Raw genomic sequence first — 11,844 nt, 5'->3', positions numbered from 1 at the left:
ACCAGTAACACCAGACTGGACCAGTAACACCAGTAGCACCAGACTAGACCAGTAACACCAGACTGGACCAGTAGCACCAGACTAGACCAGTAACACCAGACTGGACCAGTAGCACCAGACTGGACCAGTAACACCAGTAGCACCAGACTGGACCAGTAGCACCAGACTGGACCAGTAGCACCAGACTGGACCAGTACCACCAGACTGGACCAGTACCACCAGTATAGAACGGTGGAGGCTCCTACGCTAACGAGGAGAAACCTCGTGGTTGTCTGCGTCTACGTGGGCGTGGCCTCACTGAAGGACTTGCGTGACATCACTGCTTCTCCTCCACTAACAGCTGTTTTTCTTCTCTTTCATCTTCCCGTCTTTCATCACTCCTTTTTTCATCTCTTTGTCTCTGACCGTTTATCCTCCACCGTGTCCATCCCACCTCAACACCCTCAGGACAGTCTCTGTTCAGTGGGGGAGGTCCTGGAGGGGGACGGGGGCGGGGTTTATGGAACGGTGGGCGTGTTGCTGTCCATGGCCCCGCCCCCGATCGGCCCCTCCCCTCGGGTCCAGCTGGCGGGCTTCGCCCTCTTCTACCTGTCCATCATGTCGGTGCTGTGTGCCATCTACGTACACCTGGCACCGCACGCCTGAACCAGCCTGAGGACGACATGTCCAACAGAAACCACGTCTCAGTCTTATCACTGATGTCGTCTCCAGGAACGTCTCCGTACAGTGGGAACCGCTGATAGTCACCACGTCTGTCCGGGTCGGATCCATCACCGTCTAATTAACATGTTTATATTTATTACATGAAGACAAAATAATGAAACTGACCGCTTCATTATTTACTGGCTCGCTTCTTCTGCTTCTTCCCTCTCACCGAGGGGGGGAAGGCGTCGCCGTTGTTGGCCGGCTGCACGATTATGGCCAAAATGATAATCACGATAATTCATCATACATATTTTGATTTCACTTTCACATTAAAACAAACAGAGCGCAGCTTTCACTCCCATGCTGTGCTACATCCCTGTTGATGTACATTCATGGCTTCACAGGGTTGGAAAAAACTGATATTGAAGTATTTTTTTCTAATATAAATATATTTTGCAATATGAAAAAATACAGTAATATTTAGGGATGCACCGATGCCAGTATCGGGTCCGATACTGTGCTCATGTACTCGCATAACAGCTCTGATACAACGGCACCGATACCACTTTACAGCAGCGTGACGTTAACCTCTCGTCACCATCTTGCGGGTCCTATCGCACGCGCTCGCGCTCCACCTCCCCGACGGTGCGGGCGAGACGGGCCGGTCCTCACTTTCATTGCGCCACGGTGTTTTGCTTGCACCTTCTGACTTGCGTGTGTGTTAGACTCCTTGGTCCGTGTTTCAAGACGGGTCGGGTGGGTTGCCGACATCGCCGCAGACCCCTGGCCCCTTTTACGTGGGCCGAGCCCCGCCCTGGGGGCACGACGTGGTCGGGGTGCACTGAGGACAGTCCGCCCCGGTGACACTCTGTCCACGGCCCCGGGAAGCACCTCCGCCCCGAGCCTTTCCAAGCCGACCTACAGCCGGTCGCGGCGCACCGCCTCGTATGCGGGACTCCCCAGCCTGCCGTGCGTCGCTCTCACCCTCCAGCTGTTAACGAGGGTTTTTAGGCACAGAGAAGTACTCGTATCGGTACTCGGTATCGGAGAGTACCGAAATGGAAGTACTTGTACCCGGTCTGAAAAAAAGTGGTATCGGTGCATCCGTAGAAATATTCACCCTACCCCTTTTATTATCTACAATTTAAAGTGAAATCCTTCAATCTGGTGCACTTTGAGAGCAAAATTAGCACAAATAAGAGCTAGATAAACAATTTTATACTCTTAATTTATTCCCATTGGTTGTATAGATAATATCTATATCCAAAGGTGAAGCCAAAACATCTGGATCGCTGGCTGCTGGCTGGTAGTTTAGGAAGATTTGATCTGCTGCAGCATTTTTCTAGGAGCACATTTCAAACATCAACATCTCAGGCGATCATGTTCAGAAGCCTAAAGCGTGATCGCGGTTAATATCGGATTAATTGTGCAGCCCTACCGCAGCGTGTCCAGCCGTAAAGCAGACGGTCCGCGAGGCGAAGCATCATGGGAGTAGAGTAAAAAACAAAACAAGAATTCAACTATCGTTAGTCTAACGTAGTTTTAAAATGTTTTTCCAGATGTTGTCGTGTAGTAAAAGACCCAAAGTGGACACTGTCAGCGGACTACTTGATCACTATCAGCGGTTCCCACTATGCACCAAAATAACTCCGTAATTAAATAAGCACAACATTTAAAGTAGTTAAACATTTTGTATTTTGCACAAAAACTTGAGCCATGAAGAAACACCTCGCTAACGTCTAGCTCGGCTCTGTATATCATCCATCTCACCAGGCCTGGGTTGTGGTTGCAGTAGGCGTAGTGAGATAAGCCAGATGTCCGTCATGGTAGCCACCTGCTCTTGTTGGAGGACCCTCAGGCGTTCCCAGGCCAGGTGGTCGATATATAAGGGCTGGGGTGTACTCCATCAGAACTAGATTGTACCACGTGGAACCGCATTGGAAATCAAGACTTGTTCTGAACGTCAACACTGGAAGGTGTCTCCCCCACTGGCCCCTCCAGTCACGTTCCGGACTTCCAGAGGGAGGCGTCCAGGAGTCTTGGATCGTGGAGGCAGCAGACTAAGAAAAGCTGTGCCAATGCATGTCTCCCTAGCTGTGATCTCCAGCTCCTCCTGGAGGATCCCAAGTCCTTCCCAGGCCTTATGGGATATGTAACCCCTCCAGTGTATCCCTGGTCTACCCCCGGGGTCTCCTTCCAGTTGCACGTGCCTGGAATACCTCCAAGAAAAGTCACTTAAGTGACTAGTATCCCTGATCTCATTCATTGATCAGTGCTTGGAGCTCATGACCATTAGGTTAGGAGTGGAGCGTAGAGCTCTGCCTTCATCACAGCAGTCCAGTACAAGGCCTGTATCCATGGATGTATAAAGAGAACTGGATCCAGCGTTGGAGGCGGGTCCTCGTTCAATCCTATGAAAGTTGCTCAGTGGAGCATGAAGCCTAAATGACTCGACTTCCAAGTGGAAGGGTACCCGGACCTTCCGGCGATCTTCCGCATCCGTTGGGCCCATAGAGCAGGCGCAGTAGCGTCCGCTCGGTCACATGGCTTGGTCACGGGGTCACAACGTCACGCTGTCGTCACAGTGATCATTTACAAATCAAACCAATCAAACCTTTAAAGTCCTTAAAATCCCTGCTGTCTAAACTCCAGAGGTGTGGACTCCAAGCACTTGGACTCGGGCCCTGAGTCTGATGACATAAGACCTGACAAAAGATTTGCAACTCAACTTTGACTTAAACACCAATGACTCGTGACCTCACTTGGACCTTAGCCTTTTAACTTGGGATGACTTGATATCCCCAAATCTTCTTTACCGTCTTCAGTTTCCTGACAACAGATACTTTGATTGAATCAATCCGACAGCAGCCAATCAGGTTTCAGAGCAGAGGTAAAGGTGTGTATGTTAGTGAAGACCAGCAGTCAGACCAATGAAAAGTTTAAGACTTGTTGGTCTTGACTTGAGACTTCTTGATCTAGACTTAGGATTTGGTCTTTAGTTGGTGTTGACTTGGGAGTTGGACTTGGTCTCTATTTGGAACTTGTTGGCCTTGACTTCGGGGTTGGACTTGGTCTCTATTTGGTACTGGCTGGCCTTGACCTGAGACTAGTTAGTCTTGCCTTGGCCTTGACTTGGGACTTGTTAGTCTTGACTTGAGACTTGGACTTGGCTTGGTCTTTATTTGGTACTTGTTGGCCTTGACTTAGGGCTTGTCGATCTTGATGTAGAAGTATATCTTGACTTGGTGTTGACTTGGAACTTGTTGGTCTCGACTTTGGAGTTAATTTTTACTTGGTCTTTATTTTGGGCTTGTTAGTCTTGACTTGGCCTTGACTTGGGACTTGTTAGTCTTGACTTCAGACTTGGACTTGGCTTGGTCTTTATTTGGTACTTGTTGGCCTTGACTTAGGGCTTGTCGATCTTGACGTAGAAGTATATCTTTACTTGGTGTTGACTTGGGACTTGTTGGTCTTGACCTGGGACTTGTTGGTTTTTACTTGGCCTTTATTTGGGGCTTGTTGGCCTTGATTCAGCACTTCATAGCCAAGAACAAGCCAGAACAATGACTTTGTCCACCTCTGCTAAACTTGCCATATGTCTGTTATCTCCCTGAGGATCAGAGATTCTTTGAAGCCACGGAGGATCGCGTGATCCCTCAGAGGATCACGCGATCCCTCGGAGGATCAGGTGATCCCTCAGGTGAAACTTGACAATCCCCCAAAGTTGGAGGTTTACCCTGAAACTTGTTTCCTGCCTGTTGAAGCTCCACCCCGTGTGCCTTATGTTTGGCTGCCTGTCTGAGTGTGTTTTTTGACAGTTTTTACTATTTGTAAAGTGGTCCAGAGTCAATCCTCCCACCCCAACACAGCCTCTGGAGACCCCCCCCCCCCCCCCCATGCCAGAAACCTGCCGTACTGTATGTACACATGTTCTGGGAAACGAGCTTTGTGCACGAAAAATCTGTTTTTTCTCGTGGTCTTCCTCTCTGTGATACCAACAGTGTTTGAGACAGTCAGCTGACGTGTCATGAATAAAGATAACTTCAACATGGAGCGACTGTCCCTTTATTTGGGGAAGAACTCCTGAAACTGTAGGAACCCTTCAGTGTTGTTAGGTCAGGGACTCTCATAGTCCTTTAAATCCCTTGCAGGAACTTGCTTTGGAGCTCCTGGAACTAAATCTGGGTTCTGCTCAAGAGGTGAAACTAAATCCAGATTCAGGTACTACAACAAACAGAAGAACCGTAAGCAGCACTTTACTGCTATGTCTGTGTGGAGCAGGACAACCTGTTCTTTAAGAACTGAAGAACCGTGTAGAACTCTTGTTGGCTCGATCGGTGTTTGTGGAGAGGTGATCGTTCAGAGACAGCAGGTCCAACAAGAAGAGTTCTGAAATGCAACTCTGACAAACAGAGAAGGAACACTTTTTAAAGATTGAACAAGATGCTACAAAAACAAATGAGCATGATGCTAACTACAAAGAAAAACTATGAAATGGTTTCTGCTGATTGCATTCATGCTTCATAAATCATAAAATGGTGTTCATTAGTGGAGATTATCCTCCTGAACAAAATGTGTGTTTACCACAGAGATTATTTACTGTAATAATCCAAAACCCAATGGAACAATCCCATTGGCTGTTAGGAGATGATCACTTCCTGTTAGTGGAGGGAACCAGAGAGATGATCACTTCCTGTTAGTGGAGGGAACCAGAGAGATGATCACTTCCTGAACTGGGTTACTGCTGATGGCGCTGTGTGCTTTATTGGAGATGAAGAGTGAGGATGATGATGGTGAAGAGTGAGGATGATGAAGGTGAAGAGTGAGGATGATGATGGTGAAGAGTGAGGATGATGAAGGTGAGGATGATGATGGTGAAGAGTGAGGATGATGATGGTGAGGATGATGATGGTGAAGAGTGAGGATGATGAAGGTGAAGAGTGAGGATGATGATGGTGAAGAGTGAGGATGATGATGGTGAAGAGTGAGGATGATGAAGGTGAAGAGTGAGGATGATGATGGTGAAGAGTGAGGATGATGAAGGTGAAGAGTGAGGATGATGATGGTGAAGAGTGAGGATGATGAAGGTGAGGATGATGATGGTGAAGAGTGAGGATGATGATGGTGAGGATGATGATGGTGAAGAGTGAGGATGATGAAGGTGAAGAGTGAGGATGATGATGGTGAAGAGTGAGGATGATGATGGTGAAGAGTGAGGATGATGATGGTGAAGAGTGAGGATGATGATGGTGAAGAGTGAGGATGATGAAGGTGAAGAGTGAGGATGATGATGGTGAAGAGTGAGGATGATGAAGGTGAAGAGTGAGGATGATGAAGGTGAAGAGTGAGGATGATAAAGGTGAAGAGTGAGGATGATGATGGTGAAGAGTGAGGATGATGATGGTGAAGAGTGAGGATGATGATGGTGAAGAGTGAGGATGATGATGGTGAAGAGTGAGGATGATGATGGTGAAGAGTGAGGATGATGATGGTGAAGAGTGAGGATGATGATGGTGAAGAGTGAGGATGATGATGGTGAAGAGTGAGGATGATGAAGGTGAAGAGTGAGGATGATGATGGTGAAGAGTGAGGATGATGAAGGTGAAGAGTGAGGATGATGATGGTGAAGAGTGAGGATGATGATGGTGAAGAGTGAGGATGATGATGGTGAAGAGTGAGGATGATGAAGGTGAAGAGTGAGGATGATGATGGTGAAGAGTGAGGATGATGATGGTGAAGAGTGAGGATGATGATGGTGAAGAGTGAGGATGATGATGGTGAAGAGTGAGGATGATGATGGTGAAGAGTGAGGATGATGATGGTGAAGAGTGAGGATGATGATGGTGAAGAGTGAGGATGATGATGGTGAAGAGTGAGGATGATGAAGGTGAAGAGTGAGGATGATGATGGTGAAGAGTGAGGATGATGAAGGTGAAGAGTGAGGATGATGATGGTGAAGAGTGAGGATGATGATGGTGAAGAGTGAGGATGATGAAGGTGAAGAGTGAGGATGATGATGGTGAAGAGTGAGGATGATGATGGTGAGGATGATGATGGTGAAGATGTGTTGAGTGTCTCTAAAGGAGGATTGACCTTCTGAACATGAATAAAGTGAACTAAAGCTCCTCCTCTCACTCTGTGTCTCTAACTCTCCACTGGAAAAGATACTCAATGTTTATATATATATAAATAATATATATATATATATATATATATATATATATATATATATATATATATATATTAGGGCTGTCAACGTTAACGTGATAACAACGTGTATACGTCACTCCTTCCTGTCTCTCTTTCTTTCCTCCATCAGCTCATGTTCTCATGTTGAGTTGCTGCCCCTGGTTGTTTTTTTATCCCTTGTGTTGCCATGGTTACTGTTATTTTACTCATTCATTTAATTTACCATCCGTTGACCCGCCTTTCCGTTGTGTTTTCTTTTGTCCCCCCCCCCGGCTGTGTGTGTGTGTCTTCCTCTGTGGTGTCTGTCTCTGTAGAGTCAGTTGTGTCTTCCTCTTCACATCCTGGAGGAGCGAGGGCTCCCCCAGGTGGCCCGGACCGTCAGCGCCCTGCTGGACCTGGCCCCGCCCAGACACCCCGTCACCACGACAACGCCGACGCCCGGACCCTCCGCCAGCATGTAGACGCCGCCGCCGCCCCCACCACCACCACCGCACGCGCTCAGTCGGCCTCCTGTAACGCTCCTGGTAGTTAGTGGTGACGTGTTCAGGTGGAGAGGTAAACAGTGATCCAGAACAGCAGCAGGTCTGGGTCTTCAAGAGTGATCCAGAACAGCAGCAGGTCTGGTTCTGACGGAGAGACCGGCACAGCTGCACCCTCAAAGACAACATGCCACAGCTCGTAGCTCAGAGTGATCAGCCGTTACCTGTTAACGGGTCTTCAGCGTTAACCCTGGGACCGGTTCCACTAACTAGAGAATGAGACCACAGAGACACCAGAAGGACTCTGAGAGATCAGAGCTCCACCGGGTCGTCTCCATGAGTCATTAATAATGCTGATCCAGATCAGCTCCTACACCCCCCCACCAAGTTACAGGAAGATCTGGAGAGATGTTCTGAGACCATTTATTCCTTCCTCATACCGATACCGAGCACCGATCCAATAACAGCATGATACATATAGTTATTATTATTAATAAACAGCTGTGACGAGTCAGTTCTTCTTCTCTGCTGTAAAACAGTAGTAGCCATGATACCTCCAGGGTGACAGCACAGTGAAGGCTGCTGTTCTGGAGCAGAGAAGAAGAACTCAGTTAAACAGGTGAATAAATGATGGGATCTGATTGGTCCATAGACCGGCGTACTCACCCATACCTGAGTTCAGTCGTCCTGCTGACGGACGAGCTGCTCGGTGGACGTAGAGACGAGAGCGACCGTAGAGTGAAATGAATAAAGAGCTAAATATGAGCAGGTTATATTCATTCAGTCATTCAGAGAACAGGAACGTTACAATCCCCAACACCATCTCATCATGTTACCGTCTATAAACAGTCCTGTGATTCCATCTGGACGTTCAGCCTGATGGATGATGATGTCATTATCAGCCTGATGGATGATGATGTCATTATCAGCCTGATGGTTGATGATGTCATTATCAGCCTGATGGATGATGATGTCATTATCAGCCTGATGGATGATGATGTCATTATCAGCCTGATGGATGATGATGTCATTATCAGCCTGATGGATGATGATGTCATTATCAGCCTGATGGTTGATGATGTCATTATCAGCCTGATGGATGATGATGTCATTATCAGCCTGATGGTTGATGATGTCATTATCAGCCTGATGGATGATGATGTCATTATCAGCCTGATGGTTGATGATGTCATTATCAGCCTGATGGATGATGATGTCATTATCAGCCTGATGGATGATGATGTCATTATCAGCCTGATGGATGATGATGTCATTATCAGCCTGATGGTTGATGATGTCATTATCAGCCTGATGGATGATGATGTCATTATCAGCCTGATGGTTGATGATGTCATTATCAGCCTGATGGATGATGATGTCATTATCAGCCTGATGGTTGATGATGTCATTATCAGCCTGATGGATGATGATGTCATTATCAGCCTGATGGATGATGATGTCATTATCAGCCTGATGGATGATGATGTCATTATCAGCCTGATGGTTGATGATGTCATTATCAGCCTGATGGTTGATGATGTCATTATCAGCCTGATGGTTGATGATGTCATTATCAGCCTGATGGATGGAGGAGGTTTGAGAGCTGACACAGCTAACTGCTAACGTTGCGGGTCGTCTTCTGTTACGGACCGTCGTGGAGGTCGAGGCCTTCTTGATCTCTGATCTGATTTATTTATGGATCTAATAAACACGCTGAAGCTAACGGAGCTAACGGATAACATTAATAACATTCAGACACTAAACGTGTAAATTCAACTTTAAAAACAAACCAAACATGTCAAATAGTCTTTAAAACCTGTGACTACAAGAAAGAGTGACGTGGTTTACGTGACCCGGTTGGTCTGGAGCGGAAGCTAATGTAGCTAAATGCTAATGTAGCTAAATGCTAATGTAGCTATATGCTAATGTAGCTAAATGCTAATGTTACTTTGCATGGAAAAAGATGAAGCTAACAGTAGTTAGCATAAATGTACAGCAGGTTGTTCATTCAGATGACACTAATGGAGCTCGCTGCTAACGGCTAACGGTAGCAGTATTCATGTTACGCTAACAACGCTAACACTAGCTAACATTGTGAACCGTGTTGGTTTGTAGATTAACATTCATTATTAGCTGATATTAAACCACTTGGTTTGAGATTCAAGCTAATATTGGTCCATAAATGTACAGAAGACACTGCTAATACGAGCTAACATGAAGCTAGCATGAAGCTAACATGAAGCTAGCATGAAGCTAGCTGTGAAGCTAATACGAGCTAACATGAAGCTAGCTGTGAAGCTTCCGCTGAAACGGCTAGCTTCAAATACGAGCTAACATTCAATGAGTCGGTTTGGAGCTGAAGCTAATGATAGCTAACATGTTGTTTTGAGATGATAACATTAGCATGTCATGTTATTAATATAAGAACATTATGAAGCTAGTTGGTTTGTATGGGAGCTAACATGAACTTTATTGGTTTTAAAGTTTACATCTTTCAAATATAATTAGCTAACAGTTAGCTAAAAGCATGCTAGCTTTAGCATCACAGCTAGCTGCGCTAATGTAGCTTCATGCTAACATCAGCTTGTGTGGATAATGTTGGTTTAGAGATGACGTCCTCATGACGGCGATACGCAGGTGTGCAGGTGTGCAGGTGTACAGGTGTACATGCTAATGCTAGCTAACCTGGAGGTGGCGCTAACACTAGCTAACAGTGCTAACTGCAGGTAGCATGTTGTGAGATCAGTTGAGTCTTCGGCTCAGTTCTCTCCGTCACATCCAAACTATTTCAAACCTGACTGAGTTCTGATTGGACGTCAGTTTGAGTGACATCAGCGGTCATGTGACTCTGACTCGGAGGCTCTTTGTTGACGTCAGACGGACGTCTCGTCTCCGTTCACAGGATCTCTTTGTCTCTGTGATGGCTCAGGTGACCTGGCCGATCCAATCAGGTGGTCATCACCTTCATCACCTTCATCTAGCAACATCAATCAGGTTCATTGATCACGTGCTGCGGCTCAGAGTCCGTCACTATCTGACCTTTAATCACCTGACCTGAGGGGTCATAATTCATTCATTCATTAAAAACAGTTTCACAAAGTTGAGTAATTTTCTTTCTTTTTTTTAACTTTATAATAAAACTTTATTTATACGGCACGATAACGTTCCGATGAAATCAGAGACACTAATAACATTATCTAATGTCTTTATTGATCAGGACAACAGGCCTGAATCACACGTCTGTAAACGGTCAACACGTCAACGTTATTTATTAACGCTCATAAATAAAGAAGAGTAGTAGAATAAATAGACCTCAGACGACGAGCTGCTGATGTTTCTGTTGCATTCTGGGACATTTTTTTATGTGAATCCTCTGACGCTAAACCAGTCACGGTCTTTATTGAATATATGTGTACAAATGTACTCTGTAAATATATACATATATATATATATATTATATATATATGTCACATAGAGCATCATGGACGGACGCAGTCCAGGGTCAAAGGTCAAAGGACGAGAGACTTTGTTTTTTGTTCACGAGGTCATCTCCACGTGGTTAAAGGAGCAGCGAACTCTAAAGGCGGTCGTGGCGTCGCCGTGTTCCTGCGGTGGAGTCACCGTACGTCACCGTTCCAGACTGAGAGTCGACCCTCTGCTCCGGACCCGGTCCCGGTCCTGGTTCTGTACATAGAGTTCAGGTTGTTCTGGATGTGATGATGTCACAGTTTGACCTCCACAGAGACGATGACCAGCATGTTCTATCTCTCATGCTGCATTCAGGGGACATGATGTTCAGTTTGTTCCTATTTCCCCTGAACGCAGCATCACACCTTCAGCTGAGCGGCTGGGACCAGAGGGACCCTGAACGCAGCTTCACCTGGCACCTTTAATCTGGTCTTGTGAGGCCGAACTCAGGGCCCAGCAGACCCCCACCCCCCACTGTGATTGATTGACAGTTGTGCTGTCCAATCCCGTGTCTCTGTGTCTCCGTGTCTCCGTGTCCTGAGCAGACGGGCGTCCTCGTGCGCTGACTGACCAGGTGGTGTCATGTTTGTACAGATGTTTTATGTTTTTTGTTCTTCGTGTGTTTCTCCTGCGCCGGTGACGGGGTCATGTGACGGCGGGTCATGTGACGGGGTCATGTGACGTGACGGCGGGTCATGTGACGGGGTCATGTGACGTGGCGGCGGTGACGGGGTCATGTGACGGGGTCATGTGACGTGGCGGCGGGTCATGTGACGGGGTCATGTGACGTGGCGGCGGTGACGGGGTCATGTGACGGGGTCATGTGACGTGGCGGCGGGTCATGTGACGGGGTCATGTGACGTGGCGGCGGTGACGGGGTCATGTGACGGCGGGCTCATGTGGTTTTAAAGGACATTCCACCGTTGTCTCATGGAGGACAAACAGACTGTCAGTTTTACATTTGTTTCCTGTTTTCTTGTTTCTGTATAAAAGATTTGAACACATCTGTATGAAGAGTTGAGTTTAAATGCTTTAAATAAATATTTTAATTTGACTCGCTCCA

General features: G+C 46.7%; 1 protein-coding gene across 2 annotated transcripts in view; it reads left to right on the top strand.

The window, feature by feature from the left end:
• The window catches only part of lrch3 (leucine-rich repeats and calponin homology (CH) domain containing 3), a 25,061-nt gene extending 13,217 nt beyond the window's left edge, over positions 1-11,844 (top strand). Inside the window, exon 20 of one of the 2 annotated variants that reach the window (XM_074640854.1) lies at positions 7,149-11,844. In XM_074640854.1, coding sequence (XP_074496955.1) covers positions 7,149-7,295 — 147 coding nt within the window. In that variant the 3' untranslated portion in view covers positions 7,296-11,844. Of the gene's footprint in view, positions 1-447; positions 5,426-7,148 lie in introns of those variants that run through there. The other variant, XM_074640853.1, reaches the window with a different exon arrangement.

Source organism: Sebastes fasciatus, chromosome 7 (genome assembly GCF_043250625.1).
Source record: "Sebastes fasciatus isolate fSebFas1 chromosome 7, fSebFas1.pri, whole genome shotgun sequence".
NCBI classification, from domain to species: Eukaryota; Metazoa; Chordata; class Actinopteri; order Perciformes; family Sebastidae; genus Sebastes; species Sebastes fasciatus.
This window is presented reverse-complemented; position numbering and strand designations above follow the sequence as displayed.